General features: G+C 38.9%; 2 protein-coding genes across 2 annotated transcripts in view; one reads left to right on the plus strand and one right to left on the minus strand.

The window, feature by feature from the left end:
• The window catches only part of ANO9 (anoctamin 9), a 34331-nt gene extending 27146 nt beyond the window's left edge, over positions 1-7185 (minus strand). Inside the window, exon 1 of the mRNA XM_026082077.1 lies at positions 7003-7185. Coding sequence (XP_025937862.1) covers positions 7003-7185 — 183 coding nt within the window. The remainder of the gene's footprint in view (positions 1-7002) is intronic.
• Positions 7186-8351: 1166 nt separating this feature from the next.
• The window catches only part of PTDSS2 (phosphatidylserine synthase 2), a 36968-nt gene continuing 26401 nt past the window's right edge, over positions 8352-18918 (plus strand). The window contains exons 1-3 of the mRNA XM_026082078.1: positions 8352-8434; positions 9880-9981; positions 16750-16832. Coding sequence (XP_025937863.1) covers positions 8352-8434; positions 9880-9981; positions 16750-16832 — 268 coding nt within the window. The remainder of the gene's footprint in view (positions 8435-9879; positions 9982-16749; positions 16833-18918) is intronic.

Consider the following 18918-nt stretch of genomic DNA (forward strand, 5'->3'; position numbering starts at 1 on the left):
TGCTGCGCGCTGCCTGCGCTTCGTCTTGCCCTTGCTTCGGCGCGGCAGGCACCGGCGCTAACACTGCGAAACCGTAGGCTACGTCTCAAGGTGTTTTTCTCGGCGTTGTGGAAGCAAACCGTTGTCTAAGGCTGGCTGCTGCCAGCGGCGCCTCTTTTCTCAAAGCCGGTCTTGAAATATCTAGCGAGCGGTCTCCTTGCTGCTAGCCAAGGCAACTTTTTCTCTCCCACCAGGCAAGCAATTCAGAGGCTCTCTCAAGGGCGGTTTGYGGAGTTTTGTGCTCGTTTCCGTTTGTTTTGTCAGATCATATATAGATAAGCATTCCACCTGTTTCTTCTCTCTCAGTCTTGCAAGGGGTCTCGTCTGTCCGTGTTGTTTCCTGAAAGCTGAAGTTGCAATGCTTAAGTTCGGTTGGTGAGGTGGACTGCATTTCACTTGGGTTTGTGGCATGCTGAATCCAGAAAATCTATGCAAAAATGTACTGTCCAGGAGTGTGTTGACTGTCCATGCTAGGCCAGACAGGGCAATTCATTTTTTGTTAAACTCAGCCCTCCCAGGAACAGATTTGTACATACCAAGAAAAGTGCTTCTAAATTGCTTCCTTGTTAGAGTTGTTTTAGAAATCTACTTTAGTGTGCACGTGCATATTTTCATAGTTTTTCTCTGGCTTTTTTTCTATTACGTGCATGCCCTTTTTTTGGACAAGGAAACCACTTGTAAAACGCTTGCTTGCTTCATCATCGACCAGAGTAGAGAACGTACTCGGCTGACATTAGAGTCGCTTGTTTGGAATTTGAGCTAAGGGTGATATGATTTGGCTCGAGTTTGACATTAGCGGGATGGAAGTGGGAGGGGGAGGGTGCTTGGCTCTGACCCTGCCAATCTGGACAGGAGCAGAGGGGAGGTGGTGTTGATCTTGATGCGGCCACTGATATTAGGTGATATTTCTGCCAGTTTAAAACTCCCTTACTAAAGAAACACTTGGATACTGCTAGATCTCTGGGTGGTTGCTAGAGAAGCATTTGGAGCCTGCCGTACGCAAGTATAATCCAGGAATATYGTCGTCTTGAGGGCAGGTGAACTTTCTTGGAGAGAACACATTAGCATTGCYGCATGTAGGCTGAGTTAGTGATCAAGTAACTGGATCTTCCTGAGGTCTGCTGAGTAGTGTCATCTTATAAATGGAAAATGGGTAAAACTGTCACTTTCTTATTGTCTTGCCAGTTGCTTTCTGATGGCTTAGAAACACCTGATGCTGCTTTTATCGTATAATCTCTCCTTTTGCACCTTTTTCTCTATTGTGGTTATGTTGGTGCAGCGTGCAGTTTGCTTTCTTGAGAAAAAGTTGTTTGTTTGTTTTTCTTTTGAAAGTACTAATGTGCCACCTTTCTGTAGGACAACTGTTGGCTAGTCCCTTCAAGGAGGATGATATGGACAAGTGTGTCATACAGTGGTTCCTTAACATAGACTACTGGGAGGGGGAAAAAAAAAAAAAGGCAGAAAAGTGTGCATGTTGCTTGTGCAAATAGTCAGGCGGTTAAATGCTTATGGAAGTATCCAGATTTTTCCTTCTGTTACTTTTGACCTGYGCATGACACTGTTGCATGTGCTTTGTTAGTGTATCCTTTGGTCATGACTCAACTTTTACTCTGAATAATCATTACCCCTTGCCCAAAGTAAGTACTTTGTTTCTGTGGCCTCCAATGCTGTTCTCATACTGTCTGTTAGGGACATGGTCACAGAAAATTTAAATTTAAGAGGGTAGGTGCCCTGTCTTTTTGACCATGTGAGTTATGTGGATAGTACCTTTTCTTCTAGAAGCCCCAAAGCTGGGGGGGTAAGGTTACTCTTATGACCTGCTCAGTTTGGAAAAATTCAAGAATTTGGAACTTGTAAGTAAAGTAAGAAATCATTCTAGAAGTAATGTAGTATAATTTGCAAAGGTAGTTTACTGCTAAAAATGCAGTCCTCTGGAAAGGTGGTCCTTTTTAGCTGTTTGCCTACTCTTTTTAAAACACTTAAAAACTGTTTTTGGAAAACAGTTAGGTGTTACAGATTTTTTTAATTGGTTTTGTTTTGAACGGGTAGGAAGCTTTGTGTTCTTATTCAGTCTCAATAACTTTAGCCTGGAAAATACTGTRTTTTAATTACTTTATGGGATCCTGCATGGTCAGTACCATGACAGCTATCTTTGTCATGGGGAAAATCAAGCAAAGGAAATGGGAAGTAGCTTTATAAACTGGTATCTTTTATCCCCTGCACTAATTTCTAAACATCTATTACTACTAGACAAGAGCTAGAAATATCCAGGTGTGTGTGGTAAGCGGCTGTCCTAGGTGAATGTGTTCAGTGCCATTCACAGCACATTTAAATGTTTCTTGCCTATCCAGTTACGAAGTTAGCTTTCTGAATACAAACAAAGGACCTCTTTATGGCTGAGATTGACTTTTATTTTTTGTACAGTGAAACATGCTAGATCTGATACTTGTACTGAACTAACATGGGAAAATCATCAGTCATTTGATATCTGCCTGCAGAAGAATGACTGTTGATTTATCTTACATGTTATGTCTCTTTATGCCAGCCCACCCTGGTCTTGGATTATCAGTTTTGGATCATCTAGTTTGATCTTGTATATAATTTTCTCTATAAAACTTTTGTGCTGCCATGGATTTCTGTATTACTTCCCAACTTGTATTTAACCAAAGGATAGTCTCCAGAAAGACATCCTGTCTTGATTTGAAGATGTCAGGAGCCAACAGATACATCTTTGCCACCATGTTGCATTGTGGCTCCGTGGGTTAATTGCTTTTACTAAGCCTTACTTTAATTTGAATTTAACTAGCTTTAATATCCTCTGTTGTTTCTTGGTGTGCTTTTTTCTGTCACAGTAAATAACTCTTAATTGCCATCATGTGGATATGATGTTGGCTACTAAGGTCATATGGTCTTAGTGCGACAGGAGAGATCTGCGGAGCTCAGGAACTGAAAAAAAAGGGTGGGGAGTGGTAGGCAGAACAGCCTGTGGGCTAGTACAGCTTTCATAGGAATTAATTCAGCCTGTTTGCTGCAAAAAGTGTAGAAACTGCATCTGAGGAAAAGGCAGCCTGTAGATCCCTCTACCTAGGTGTTTCTCTCGCTGTATTCTGTATTATCGGAAATCGTTCCTGGTCACTAGCACAGTGTCATTTTTTGGACATGAGGATTAGTATGCAAACCAACCATTTTTGGAAATATAGGATTGGTATTCGAAACAAAGTTGTTACTTAGCCATTCCTTGCATATAGTTCTTATCTCTAAGAAACTAAGCTTACAGTAGCAAGAGGTTTTCTAAAAGGACTCCTGGAAGAAGAGATGAATGATTTATTTGAAAGAGAGATACCAAGAGGGAAGATCTGCAAATTAGCATGAGCTTTTTTCTTTACCCTCTTGTGGGGGTTACTGCAGCACTTTCAAGGGGACATTGCTTAAGCTTGTTGGAAACTTAATGTTTGCCGCATTTTGTCACACTGTAAAAGCTGGCTGCTTTAAAGCAGGCCCTGGTGAGGAAAAGGAAAGAAGCATATAGTTCTGACAAGGAAGATAGGCCTAAATGGAACATATTTATGCAGAAATCTCATGAGTGTTTAATGCCCGTAATGGGCTTTAGACCTAGTATTATTTCTCTATATCGGTTTCTTTTTTTGTAAACGCTTTTCAACATTTTTAAGGAGGATGGGAAGGACTTGGTGCGAGTCAGCATGAACTTAGGGGTGCTTGTCTGGGGAGAGTGCAAAGACAGGCTGCCAGCAACACAAGCAACGCAACTGAGTTTYCAGTATTTGGTGAAATCAAAGGTTCAGCGCACCAGGGGTGCAGGGGATTAGTTTCACCCTGTGAAAAACACTTTCCTTGTAATAGTGCATCTCCTGTGCTAGAATGAATTCCTGTGTTGTTTTCTGTGTGTGCACTGCGATGGTAGGAGCTCTCTACAGAGAGCTGCTTCAGTACTGGTGCTTGAACTCTGGCTCATCAGGGCGCTGTCATATGACTTGAATTCTGCATCAGTTTACAAAACAAGCCATCAGCCTGAAAAAATAACTCCATGCTTTTATGCAATTAAATCTGGCGTAAGGGCACCTTCCTTCTATTCCCTTTTATTGCATTTTTTTTTTTTAAAAGACCTGCTCCTTAAGAAGACCTGCTGGTCTTCTCCTTGAGTGTTGTACCTTATCTGTAATACAAAATCTCACTGTCTTGGTGGAATTGTTTTAAACTAAAACTTGAAATAGAGGTATTGCAATAGGTTGGAAGCTTTACTTAAAAAGAGTTTATTATTAAAAATAGATTCTTTTTGAAGCTTTGGTTAACTTGCCAACTGCAGAAAAGATGAATGGAGATGCTGCTTTTTCTCTTTTCTCATTGAAAGGAAAATGACTAATTGCCGAAGCACGGTTTGCTTTTTAATCCATTGTTCTAGCTTCTCTATGGAAGTATGTGCCATTGTGCCTTTCTTATCAAGTGATCATTTTCTGAGAGTCACCAACTCGTATAAGTGGAAAAACTGATGGCAAGGGAAATGAATGTTACTATTTTGGAGTGTCACAAGTATGTACAGAAATGTAATCAGTGTTGTGTGCTTTTACAGATGTACTGAAGACTTGTTAGAGGCCTAAGAATAGATACTTTTTGATTATCTATAAGAGTTTCTTAAGCTCTAGCTTGTATTTTAAAACCTGCTTAAACKAACAACGATGTTTATTTTTGTTATGTTACAGATGAAGCTGCTTGGAGCTTTCAGGTAGCGTTGCAGCATAAAGTAAATACTTTGTTCTGGTTGCTACTATTATTTTTGTGATCTATGTGGATGACAGAGAAGGTAGAAAGAACAGCAAATGAGGGAGAGACCACAGGACAGAGCATATCTCTTTGTTTCACTGATTGGTTTCTTCAAGGTGTCTGTCTTTACAGAAAGTAGAAAAGGCCAGAAAGGTGTATTTAATGAGCGAAAACTGAGCTCAAGTRGTAATGTTTTCAGCCAGTATCTGTTTATTCGTCTTGTTCTGGAGATTAAATGTTTATGGAAAGCCTGATGTGAAATTGCCCGTTTGATATTAATTGCTTCAACTTACTCAGAGACGTATAATCTATCTCTGGCTAGCTCAAAGCAGCTTGCTCTATTTTCAACTTCTTAATACTTCAGGCATTTTTACTTTCCTAGCTTTAACTGCATATTGACCTGAGGTCTCACGTCACAGTCTGGCATTTGAACTCCTATTTTTGAAAGGTTGACAGCTTCCTTTACTTTCATGGGCAGAGATCTTTTCGGTCGTGTGTAACATGAACAGCTTAGTCTCATGTTTCTAATTTTGGGATGTATTATCAAGATTATGACAGAAGGTTGATTTTTTGTTTTCTTTTTTTGTTGTTAAAGATTTCAAATCTCTTGMTCTCTCTACCCAAAAAAGACTAGTCAATTTTTTTTAGGATTGTGTCCCTGTTAATTAGAATTCTGATTTTGAATGTCAAAATGATAGTTAATTTAAATTTTTGTGTTGTCTTTTGTTGCACCTTATTCTTCACAGAAACTTAGTCGAATGCTATACTGTGGTGAAAGTAATAGATTTGAAGTACTCGATTAATCATATTTTCTTATAATTCACACCACGTATCTTTCGAAGTCGGATGATGTGTAGGTATATAGAGAGCGGAAAGCTTTGGCATTGGCTCATCTTTTAAAAGTTTCTTTCCAAAATGCTTTTACAACTTTCCCATTGCTTGGAATCAAGAAAAACAATGTCATTATGAAAAAGCTGATGATGGGCTAAGATGGGGATAACTGCTTTGCTTCTATATAATGTATTCTTGCTGACAGGTGCTTTTGCCAATGCTTCTGAACACGCTGAAGTGAGGACCGCTATACGTTTTTGCTGACAGATACTTTTTCTAGCAGTAGCTACTAATGACAATTTTTAAACCAAAGCAGCAAACAATACAGGCTATTCTTTTGAGCTCTTAAAAAGCCAACAAAATATACAAGATTTAAGAGGGAGGGGAAAAAAGAGAGAAATCCTTTGCACGGGTTTCTCAATGACTGTTATTGTTTTTAATGTAGTTGGTGCATCATCTATGACAAACGAGGACACTAATGGAAAGAAATGGGTAGTAAGGGTGTGGTTCAGTTCACTCAAGCTGATCGCAGTTTGTGTTGGAGTTTGACAGAGGTCATACACCCTTCCCTGTCTGTTTCGCTGCCGCCTGGATGCAACTCCTTCCTTTCAGTTCGGAGAGCTGATCTGTCTGGAAAATAACCTCTCAAAAAGAAAAGATTCTTAAAAATTTCCCCAAGTCATTTTTAGGGAGGAGGGAGGGGATGTAGAAGTTCTGATAGTTATTGTTTCTTGAAAAACCTGAAGTTTCTAAATGTGAAAGAAAAATTAATTACCACCAAAAAGTAAAGTTAGAAATGTACCGATCTCATTCTCTGGAAAAGCCCCCGCTGCTTTTCAAGCTATAGCGGAGGAGAGGTAGCAAGTGAATGCTGCCTGTTGAAGTAAGTTCCTCTCACTTGGCATTTAACTAGGTTACCAAGGCAAGTATTTTTTTAAAAAAAACTGTCTTATTTCACTTAAGTGCCCCAGTTGGCATGTCCTGTGCTCCAGTGGGGAAAATGCTGGATATAAGATATAGAAAAATGTTAGTGCAGAAAAGTAACCTACTTAAAGTTACGACGTTTTTGTTGTTTGGGTTTTATTGCGAATTCTCTTTGGTTTTTCTGGCATTATGTATAGTTGCATGTGTATCTTTCTAGGCACTGTTTTTGAGATTTTTTCACATGAAAACTTAGGAATTTTTTTTCCACACAAAAACAAGCAGTTTGTACTTCTTGCCTTTGGTATACAGCCCAAATTCTCTTATAATTTCAAGAAGATATGCACTCTACTTAGCTTAGCTCTTTTCATTCTCCAAAGACTCCAAGCTAGGAGAACATAAGCCTTTCTGCCTAATTCCCTTAATGCTTACCTTGCAGCCAAGAACATCTACAGCATTGCCTTCCTCTTGACGTATTACTTTAAAGTGTATGTGGAAAATAAAATAATCCCTCTTTATGCAGTTTAATTCATCTTGACTCATTTCACTCTTCACAAGGATTTCTGCTAGTCGTATTTCTGGCTGCTGTAAATGCTTAAGTTTCTCTTGTTCCATGTTATGGTGGATTTTCCGCCCCACCCCACCCCACCCCTACAAGATGTRGAAAGATATGGTGTGATTCTATGCTTGCTTGCTTAATTTTTTGCTCTGACAAGTAGGTTTGCGGGACGCTCTGCTAGCTGTCATAACTTTGTCACTATTAGCATTTTTCTGGCTAGGGTTGTTAACTTGCTGTTTCCAGAAGAGAATCCAGCCTGAGAAGTCTTTCATTCTGGTTCCTTAACTTCATGCTGAACTGAAAATATATTTACATGACTAAGCATCTTGAAAATTTTCTACAAGAGAATCTTTCTTTGCTTGGAAATGAAGACTCGGCAAAAAGGGAGTGATGAGATATGCAGCTTCTTGTTTCTTATTAAGCAGGGAAGCTTGCTAAATTTCAAGCTGAGGCTTGTAGCATCAAAAATAGACCAAAGGCAGGGCGCGTGAAGCTCTCAAACACTGAATATTCACTTTGCTACAACCCCCCCCCCAGGGAAGAATAAAACTCAGTCACCATTGTATTCTAGCAGATGAGTTTCTAGCTGCATTTATCTAAGTGAGGGCATGCTATTAACTGATTTTTTTGGCAATCTACAGGGCACTAAACCCATTGGAAAAGTAATTGGCTTAGTATATGTGTGCAGATTGACTATTTCTAGATTTATTTCTCTTAGATACTCTTTAAAAAAAAGTAATAAAACAAGGTATGAAATATAATGCATAGTCTTGCAATTAATGTAGCTTCTTTCTGTGATCAGAAAATAGGTGATTTTTCTATTAATTACATACAGTTGCTTGCAGTAAACAAGAGACCATATTCTGATTTAAGTGAATTTAGACCATTGAGTTCATGTCTCTGTTGTACCGTATCCTTTAAGACAGGACCGTATCTGKTTTTTTGACTACTGCCAGGTTACAAAATAGGCATTGAGTCATGTGACTGTCAAATGAACGTTAAGTATGTGATGTCTGAATCACCTGTTATTTGGCATCCTGTGAGGCAAGTCAAAGGGAAAATGCATCTGTTGACCGGGAAGCTGGCTGCTGTGAAGTCCTTGCGTGTTTTCTGACATAGTGATTCCGTGCTAATTTTGAGAATATTCGTGTCCTTTTCTTCTGTCTGGAGTCGGTTAGCCTGTGTCCTCTGGACGGCAAGGAAGGATAGTGTTAAATACCGAATGCCTTTTTATCAGTGGCAGAAGAGGATTGCATCTGCTTATGAGGTATTGCATGTGTTTTCCAGTGGGATTAAAAGGATGCTGTGAGAGCTGGTTATGTTTTGGATTAGAATAAACTTCAAATTGCAGTACAAAATAATGCTTACCTTAACTTTCAGAGTGATTTTTGCGGTTGGTTATTGGGTTTGATGTTTAGAGATAGTCAGTGGACTTCTTAGAAATGTACGGTGAGCTTTAGTTTGTCATGGACTGTATAACTTGAGGAAAAGAACTTGCTTTTTTGGTATAAAATGGAAATGAAATAGTAGCTTGTACTACAATATAATACAAAAGAAGAGTGTAATACTAGCAAATATGTACCCATACTTGCCACTTTAGTAATTTTCATTTGCTGTTTTCTGTTCTCTGAGTTTGATGTTTTATACCTGTGATATTTTAGTGATTTGTATTAAGAGTCTGGTGTAGTCTTCTAAAACAGAGCTCAGTYTTTATTTTGGTCTTAAATGACTAGACTTCCCGTGCTTTCGCTTCCGAGCTGAGGTCAGACAAGAGTTTTCAGCTGAAAATAAGGAAAGGCTTCTCATTATGAAAGGGATTTTCAACTTAAAAAAAAAAAAAGTTGCCATTGCATCATAAGAATATTGTGTATCACATAATTAGTAGGTATTTGTTTATGCAGATCAACAAGCTGCAGTAAGATCTCTTCTGAACTCCTGGGTCTGTCTCTGCTTACTTAACTCTTTTTTTACTTTCACGCACAAAGCGCTTTAACGATATTTGTGTAAGCAAATGAACTCTCCTAGATGAGGAAGCGAGAGCTCTTGCTGCATGTCCGCCAGTCGTKCTCTGTCTGCAGCACTATATCGCACCAGCAAGACTGCACATTTTAACAGTGTGGTAGAACAACCCCCTAAGCCAGGCAAGCTTTTATGTGCGGTTTTGTTGGCACAAACTTCTAGCCTTCGGTTTAAACTTGCTGTTCAGATCTAAGATGAAATGAAACTGTAAGGATTACTGGAAATAAGGCAACTAGAGGGAACATCATAGTTCTTACAGTTGAAATTGTTCTTGGAGATTTTATATATATGTATACATAGATAGATAGATATTTTTATTTATTTATTTATAATGACTAATATTAGTCATTATAAACTGATTTTTTTTTCTTGAGATCTGGATATTAGCACAATTGGTACTATTTTTTCCATTTGCTGTTGTTCACTGTGCAAGTGTTTGTACAAATTTTAAGTCAAAGAACTGAGGAGAAAATGAGCTAGACWTCTTATTATGATAGGCTTCTGTCGCATGCTTGTGGATGACTGACTGATAACTAAGTTTAGTGCAAACACTAAGTTCTTTATTTTCCCTGTTGAATGATACAAATAATCTAACGTGGCTGGAAAACATGAAACTTGTGTGTTAATATTGGCCATGGTCTAGATAGTAGCCTTCCCGAGGCTTCACTGACCCAGGGAAAGACTGGGATTTTTTTGCTTTCTGGTTTTAATTTTCTCTCTTTAAATTTTAGGAGAGCTCACACCTTAACAGTCTTGTTCATCCTCACGTGTGCTCTGGGATACGTAACCTTGTTTGAAGAAACGCCACAAGATACAGCCTACAATACAAAGAGGTAAATACGGTTTGAGAAAGTGTTCCTGTACGGTGTATATTAGTAATGGGTAGCTATGTGGTTGCATTACCTCGTGGTAAGCTAAGGTACGAATTTACAGTATAATAGGTGTCCTGGGAACTGCCTCTGTGTATGCTTTTACCCTGTGGATAAGCTACCTAAAATGACCTTGCGTTAACTTGTTTGCATGCCCAAACCCTTCCAAACTGACAAGACCAAACTTAAATATATAAGCCGCTTTGCCACTGGTCTTTGAATTTAATTTCTAATCAGTTTAGTGTTGCTCACTGTCATAACTAGGCTGCGCGTGTGATTTAAAACAAAACACACAACTCCTCCAAAGCCTCAGAGTACTGGATGTTTTTCTTGGGCAACTGTTCTGGCTCTTTTTCTTAAAATAACCTACCAGTCTAAATTATGTCTACGGTGACTAAATTTTTCCGACTTTAGTATTTATGTAAAATTATGTTTGAGATTTTAACGCAGATTTGGGTTGAAAATAAACATGAGGATTTTAGCTCAAAGGGAAACTCTTGGAAAATAAAAACAAAACAAGTCTTTCTTGTATGCTCCATTTCTACCATGATTTAAACTGATTACACGTAGCTGAACTTCTCTTCTTTATAAAGAAATATGGTAGGGGACAAAAAGGGGGAAGAAAAGCAGTCTTTCTTCAATCTAAGTATATTTTAAGAATTAAGGGTTACTTATAGGCTTCAAAGTACCTGACTGCTAACCATGAAAATCACTGTTTTCTACCTGTCTGGTTTCTTAAATATAACACTGACTAATTTTTCCCCTTGCTGTTAACGGGTTTTTTCCTACTTTTTTTTTTTCTTTCTTTTTTTAAGTGTCTCAGGATATAGCATTCATTGTCATGGAGATGCAGGAATTAGGGTATTTCCTGAGATAATCTTGGTTATTATTCTGTCAGTTACACAACAGATGTAGTTAATATAATTCACACACACATATCTGTGCAGAGCTGAGGGTTTGTATTTTTTGTGTGGGTGTAAAATGAAACAGGTTGGAGCACAGTGCCTTGTCTGGAGCTGGGAAAATTTCTGAAACGCTTCGGTGTGAACAAATGCCATTTTATTCCTAGTTACAGGAATGAGTGTGTCTAGGCAAGAGATGGAGGTGTGACATGGCAATTTAAAATAAAGAAGGGGAAAAGCTGAAAGAGAAGTGATGACACCTCATTAGGAGATAACATAGATATGTAATAAGGTGACTCAGTGGAATATCCTATTTTGAGATTAGAGCCACTATGGCTTTAATAAAAACAAAACTAAAGAAGATTAACTATCAGATTAACCTTTCTTTCATGAAATAAATGTTGCTTTCTGCAAGTTCAGTCCTGAGAGTAGCATTTCCAGTTGTTAATAAATTTAACAGCATTGTACTAAGTGGCGAGTAGTGAATATTCTCTGATGGCTTTGCATTGCTGCTTGTAGAATAYTGCATGCAATATCTAGCTGCAAAAAATAGCTGCAAAAATACCTGAAAAGCAGCATCCTGGGAATTGTATAAAGTCTTCCAAATATTGGTTCGATACCTTTTCTCTGTTTTTTTTAAAGATACATCTCTGTTTCCATTCCTGCTCTATCCTTGTGCTATTGCCATAGTCATTTTAGCCACATGCCTATTTTGGCATTCTCAGAGAAGAATTAATCGAATGCATTTTGTATTGGAGGACTGTTTCATCTTGAGTGTGCGATGGATATTTCCTGGCCAGTTAGGCTTTCATGGGAGAAGTCTGGAAACTAACGTGTTCAGCTTTGGCATTTATTTTGGGGGAGAATTCAACAGCTTGCTTGTATTTTAAACTACAATCTGGAATACAACTTCTTGGCTGTTTACCACTTCAAGTCCAGCTGGATTTCTGCCCTGCAGAAATTTTGGGATCTGAGATAGCAGTTGACTTAGCCAAAGCGTTACTTTATCTGAAGATATAAATCAATGCATGCATAACACAAGTGCTATGTGCCTTTCTGAAGCTTTACCTCTATTGCCTTGAATCCGATTTATGCGATGGGAGGAACCGTCTGTGTTAACTCAGCACACTCCTTGTGCTGAGTCAATTTTCAATGAACTCTTATCTGTGCTCACTTAAATCTCTTTTCTTTTCGAAGGTCTTTGAGAAAAGTGATTTGCTGAGTGTGGCACTGTTAAAGCATGAAGGATTCCAGCTCATTTCATGTTCTGGCTTTTGTTCTTATCTTCTTTTGGATGTGTGCACCTGCTTTTCTGTTATATGTCATTGTTCCTGACCAGTTTTACGTGGCTCTCTAGGTGCACATATGAACAAAGAGAGGCTTTTCTGAGCAGGAATAAGATGGTCACAGTATGCATAAGTATACCCATATCCTCAATTTTCACCAAAAACTTTCAATGTGTGTGACTTAAAATTCTTTCTTCTGCCCTAAGATATCTTTCAGTCTTAATGTAGAGCTGTTGTGTGTTGCGATCTAAAATTTTGGCCTGTTTGAGGTTCTTACTCTACGCAAATATTTCATGGGAACACTTGCCTGCTTAATGAACATCAATAGTTTTATTACAGTTTGTACAATCAGCAGTGTCTCTGGCTGTCATGCCTTTTTATTTCCAACTCCTGCACAATGACAGTGGAGCAGTGTTTCAGTCCTTAGGTGCAGAGTCGAAGTAAACATTTGCAAACACTTAAGTCTCTGTTTACAAGCTCTTACTGAGAGATGCTAGAATGCTTGTAAACTGCTTTAGGTGCTTAGGGAAAAATATAACAGTAGCAAAATATACAAATTGCTGTACTATCTGATGTTACTGTGTTTCCTGGATTGGCTAAAGCAGCTCAGCTGAGGGTGGGTGGCAGGATTCATGCAGTAAGTCCTCAGGAGAAATGATGCACAAAAAAAAAACTTTATTCAGAGCATGATTCCATGAGGCCCTGGAGTGTGGCATCTATAGCTAAGATTTACGTTTGCCTCTGTTTATATTCTGACTCTTGAGTGCCATTTTCCTTGCTGGAACATGTTAGGGCCATTAAAAGAGGGTTTTAAAACTTTTTCTTTTTTAAGATAAAGTTTACAAAAATGTTTTATAAGTAAATCTGTTCAAAGTTTATTAGGATCATACACAAAGATGTTGATGTGATCATGCGATGTATGTGATCAGATTGTCTCTGTTCTAAAGACAATTGAAAATTTACTTTATTAGCCAAAGGGATGTTGCACTGCAGTAACCTGTCCAGTCAATGAGAGTTTTTATTCACGCAGTTACTCAGTATTTAAAGCCTTGAAATTGTCCATCCTATCGGACAACTGTCAAGTTCTCTCCTTCTTTTAGGCATTCAGGAGAAGTTGACAGGACAGAGCTCCAGCTCTGAGGATACCTAATGACTGCCTTTACATTCCATGGCTGTGGAAAAAATCTGCATCTCCCAAATATTTATAATGCTGAGCAGAGGCTTTTGGGGGGGGGGGGGAAAAGATGCATTCAGGTTTAAAAAAAAGCCTGTATGTATCAGGGTTGTACACTGAATTTCGAGCTGTAAAACAGTCTCTCTTCTAAAATGCCTTTCTACACTAGTTTTCTGAAATAACTGATCACTGCATTTAGCCATGGTAACAAATGTAGGTATATGTGATTTTCAAGTTGATGATCTTTAATTTCCTGTCTTCTGAACCTCCAGAAAGGTAAGGTAACAGGGAGGCTAAACCTCCATCTGCCAGTCTTCAGCTCTTGATTCATTGATGGAATTGTGCCAGTCACGCTAATGTAGATACAGCCAGAGAAAGGACAGGGAACAAGAGCTGTGTAGTTAAAAGCCTAGGACAAAGGATGATATACAGATGCTCATAGACAAGATTCATTGTCTTGTGTCTCTGAATCGACTCTTTTAAAATAACACAAACAATACTTTATTTGTACTAATGAAACAGTTTCCATGTTCTCCGTTTCTTCGTTTGGCTAAGTGCTAAAATTATTTTTGTAGATGCTTTATTATTTAGCATCTTCCTGGTGTGCTACTCAAGCAAATACATTAGCCATGTCCCTCCAGGCTATCTGCAGGGATAGTTTGAAACAAACCTTGTCCTCCTTTCAATTCCTACAGCAGTTTTTGTCTCAAGGCATGGTAAGCCAGCAGGACAAGGTGCAGGTTAGCCTTTGAAAGCTTCATAAGGAGGCACTATGTTGATGTGAAGGGGAGAAATCTAGTCACTGCAGGAGAAAAGGTTATGGAGCTGGCATGGATGCTATGCGACGTCATCATTTTCTTCAAAACTTCCCATGGAGAACTTAAAGTAAAATCATATAGCTGAACCGCAGCTTATTTTGATGCAACTCTTCTCAATGGATTTTAGAGGAAGGAACATAACTGTAAGTTCTCTTGGCGATTTAGTTTCGGGTCATCCCTAGCTATGGGAAAATTACCTTCGCAGAGGATAAGACACTGACCTTGGACATCTTGGTTGGTGGTTGAGCATAATGATAGTGAACAACGAGATGTGTGTTGTTACGTGAGACAGAATGCAGCCTATTCATTCAAACGTAGTTTTATAGTCCTGTTATTTCCAAATACAGAGCGGTGACTCAAAGTGCAGAATGTTCTCATTATTTGAGAACAGCTGAAAACTTTTTTGGCTTCTTCATTTTGGAAAATCATGATGGAACTATCTATTAACAGTTTAATTCGGTAGCTAATTCTGTTGTGCAACCAGTGTGTTTCCAAGTATCATAAAGCAAGCAAAACAACAGGGTTACATCTGTTAAATAAAACCCATTTTTATTTTTGTGAAGCACAAACTGCTTATACTTAGAGATGAAGTGACAAAATAGTTGTCATCAGTTCTCGTATTTTCTATTTTGAAAGAAGTGTTTGATATGTTTAAAGCATAAATAGTCTGATATTGCTACTTTGTACTTACTAGCTCCCAAACTATATTGCATCTTTTCTTTACTGGTTGGTGACAGTGCTGCCTATCTAAAGACAGGCTGCTGGTATGTAACAGATTTTCTAAACAAAGGCAGAATCATTAGGCTTCTTCTCTGGTTCCTGCCAACAGAGCCATTGTGTTTACAGTCAAGAGCCACAACATTAACTGTAAACATGGCCTACACTTACCTGGCAGCATAGTAAAGTATTTATCAGTTATCTGTAATTCTTTAGCCAGCTCTTAAGCAACTAATCTGAGAAAGCATTAAAGTTGTTGGGTGTTCAAATGTAGAAAACCTAGCCTTTTAGACTGCGTTTTCATCCATTATACCATTTCGTCCATTAAGCCTAAAGGAACACATTTGTGTATGAACCATGGGACTCTCTTAATGAAAAACAAGTGGTGACCTCTGAAAAAGAAGTGCTGCTTTGTACATGTGAGATGTTTAAAATCCAAATTACCCCAGGAGAAATTTAAATTGATATTAGATACTTTGAAATTAACCACTAGACCTCACCCACCTGACTCTCATCTCATTCTCTTCAGGTCTGTTGTGTACTAAATGTCTGGGGTTCCTGACAGTAAGGTTTAGGTGCTCAGGCAGGAGTACTTGCATTTCTCAGTTCTGTTTTGGTTGTAAAACAAAAATTTATTTTAAAACATGCTGTATGTAATCATCAGAGTTCAAATTCTAGATCTTGAATCTTGCTTGTTCAGTTTGTTGTCCCTCTTGGAACAACATGCTCTTGTAGCCAGTAGTCTACCTTTAAGGGATGGATCCTTTTTGCATTAGCTTAAACTGATGGGCTTAGCCTTAAACAGAGGCTGCTCTATGCCTTCCTTGAGTGAGTGGTGAGCTGACCCAACTGAAAACTAACTTTTTTTTTCCTGGGTTAGTTTTAAGCCAGATCAGTCCTTGCACTGTTTTGTTCTGGTCATGAAGTATTGCCTCCAGGAAGGAGAAAGAGGGCAGGACTGTGACAGTCCTCACTTAGGACTGATAATGCTGTGGAGCTACACGGTAACTGAGGATGAGAGAAAATGTGCAGAGCTGGCCTGAGGTTATTGGGATGAGGTTGTAGGTCTTTGGGATACCTGGGCTTGTGGTCTGATTTTCTTTAACATCTCAGTTACAGGGGCTCTATATTATATTTCTGCTCTTGAAACAGCAGCAGTATTTGGTCTTATAAGCTTCTCCTTGTCTTTAGTTGACTAAAAATATGTTTTGAAACAATAACAAACAGGGAATTGGCTTTTCAACTGTTTGTCATTAAATTTCTTTAAAGTTTTACTGGAGCAAGGAGAAGGTACTTCTCTAACTTGAAAGCTTTCTCCCTGCTGAATTTTACAAGTTTTACTGGCAAACCAAGTATGAAAGCTTGTTAAAGATATAGGAAAGTGTTTGCCTCATTATACATCTTTTAAAGTGTGACTTAATGATCATCTAAAGCCTAAGAATCATTGTGTGGATCGGGGGTTACTCATTTTGTTTTTGCTGGATGAGTTTTCAGCCAGATCCAACTCCCGGTCTGGCTGGCTGGGTGCTAGTAGTAATGACAGCAGAAGGGAGGGGATGGAAGCATGCAGTCAGTGGGGAGGAAGGGAGAGGGGTGGGCAGGGGAGTTTGGGGTTTTGAGAGAATTTGGGGATTTGAGAGTGTGCAAGCGCACTCAAAGTATAGGAGTTTATACAGGTTTCCCCGAAACACAATCTACAAAACAAATCTATTTGTGGCTGATGTTTGGCAGCTAAGAAACAAACACCAGACATTGCTGATATCCAAGAATATAATTTACAATTTCATTAGGAAGATGAAGCAATATAAACTGTTTGTTTTGTTTTTCACTTTCAGAGGTATTGTTGCCAGTATTTTGGTTTTCTTATGTTTTGGAGTTACACAAGCTAAAGATGGACCGTTTTCCAGACCTCATCCAGGTAATTTTAATCACTTAAGTTCCTCAAATATTTCTGATAAATTGAATGGTTTATGCTGAATATAAATATTTGTGTTGCTTCTAGAGGAGGTAAGTCAGAATTTAAATAACAATATAGGTTGAAGACTGTACATTTGTCACGTAGTTTTTCAGCTTTCACCCAGGTTTGAGACACCTTCTTTGTAACTGTCAATATTTTAACCTACCTATGCATAAAGGCAAGGGATTTGCCTAGTGGCACTTCTCTTCCTCCTCGCTCTTCTCAGAGCAGCCTCCTAAAACTCAGAGACATTCCAAGCAGGGTAGTGATCATTCTGTGCTGTCATAAATCTGCTTGTAGCGTAGGATTGCTTTGAATCTCCCTGTTCTGGCTTTCTGCTATTAGAGAAGAGTTGCATGCAAAYTGCCAGATTCTTGAAACCTTAACTTCCCCTTCCTGTGCTCCCCCTGCCGCTGTGTAATGGGACTGTGCTTCTGACCAAGTATCCAGTCGCTAGAACACTAACCTCCCTTTGCTGTAGGCCCACTATCCGCAATAACTGGTAGATTAGAAGCCCTTTATTATACTTTGAAGACTTATGGTAAGACTGCAAGTCTTGAACGGGTTTGAAACCCCAACATAAACCCTTTTCCATGTAGTGTTACATCAAGTGAAGTATGAAAATATTTTAACATCCTTGATCTTCTGGCTATTTTTAGTTTTTTTTGAATCGTTGAGAAGAAGAATTAAGGGGATTTATATAGGCTTGCATAATATCCTTGAAAACGTTAGGCTGTCTTGTGGTCAAATAAAACTTTTATAAGTATTTCTTATGCCAAAAATTTAACTTTTCAGTTTAAGAATCCTTTTCTGTGTGCAAAACAGCAGATAGGTTAAAAACCATCATCAAAGCAGAGATTTTTCTAGAGCAAAGTGCGCAGCACACCTCTGCAAACTTAAGGTTTTATTCAAAAGTTTGCATTTCTGAGGTCTTGTTAGGTAGCGGCTTTTAATCTTTCATTCCTATTACCGTTAATTCTGATTCCTGGTATAAGGGAAATTACTTCTTTGAAGGACACCAGTGATATTTGGGTGCTTTTCTATTGTAACTTTCAGTTCTAGAACATCAGTGGTTCTGTCTGGAGTGGAAGTGGTTTTTATTCCCAAATTCACGTTTAGTAGCCAAGCAGTACAAACTGGGAGAGGAAAGTCCAAAGGTCGGAGACGTCTGCAACAAACTGCTAGTGTAGACTGATCCAATGTCAACCGCTTCTGTATGCTACGGTCTTGGAAACACAGCACTTTCTGGACTGAAGCTGATGATCTTTCAACAGCATCAAATCATCCACGAACAGGGTGATTGAAGAAGCTTCCCTGTATTCAATCACTTTTGTACAATGATTTTACAAGTGAATCAGATTGTATCCTAACTCTGCGGTCACTATGTTCTGTGAAGCCAAAGAGTTCGTGTGCTCGCAGCTAGAGCTGCTTTTATGTTGATGCTAGGTATTCTTTACATGAACGTTCCTTCTCAATATAGTCAGTATTTTAAGAGTACTCTTGTAGACAGATTGAGTATATTAACATCGTCTTTTGTATTAACGTCGTCTTTGCCTCTAGCTTATTAGATGCAATGATCTTCTGAAGAGCGATTCTTGGGGGCTCTAGCAGTTCTGGGGTAGCAGCTACTTCCACAGTCGCAGCAAGGTATCTGGGTGCCTGTTTAAAGGAGAAGGGTGATCTTTCTGCAGACCTTTCCTGTGGGAAGGTTCTTGCAGGCAGCAGAGGACATGGCATTGAAGCCTTGTGAGACTTGGTATCAGCTCTCCAGTTACCGAGGGCTGTGGAGGGGTGTGTTGGGTAGTGCCCATGGGGAAATTGAGTCTCTGACCTTTGTTCCTTGATGCCGTTGCTAGAGAAAGATCTCATCTCAAAAGAATTAACAGCAGTGTGCTGGCGTGCGCTGCTTCCATTTATAGGGCAGAAAGAAGCCTCTGGGTCAGAGTCCTGTCACTACAGTCACATACAGCCCCATCAGATCTGTTTTACGAACTCTTCAAGCTGTATCTTAGAAGTAGTTAGGTTTCATGCCCTGCTTCTGTTGGGT

Source organism: Apteryx rowi, unplaced genomic scaffold, assembly GCF_003343035.1.
Source record: "Apteryx rowi isolate R43461 unplaced genomic scaffold, aptRow1 scaffold_566, whole genome shotgun sequence".
Taxonomy (NCBI): domain Eukaryota; kingdom Metazoa; phylum Chordata; class Aves; order Apterygiformes; family Apterygidae; genus Apteryx; species Apteryx rowi.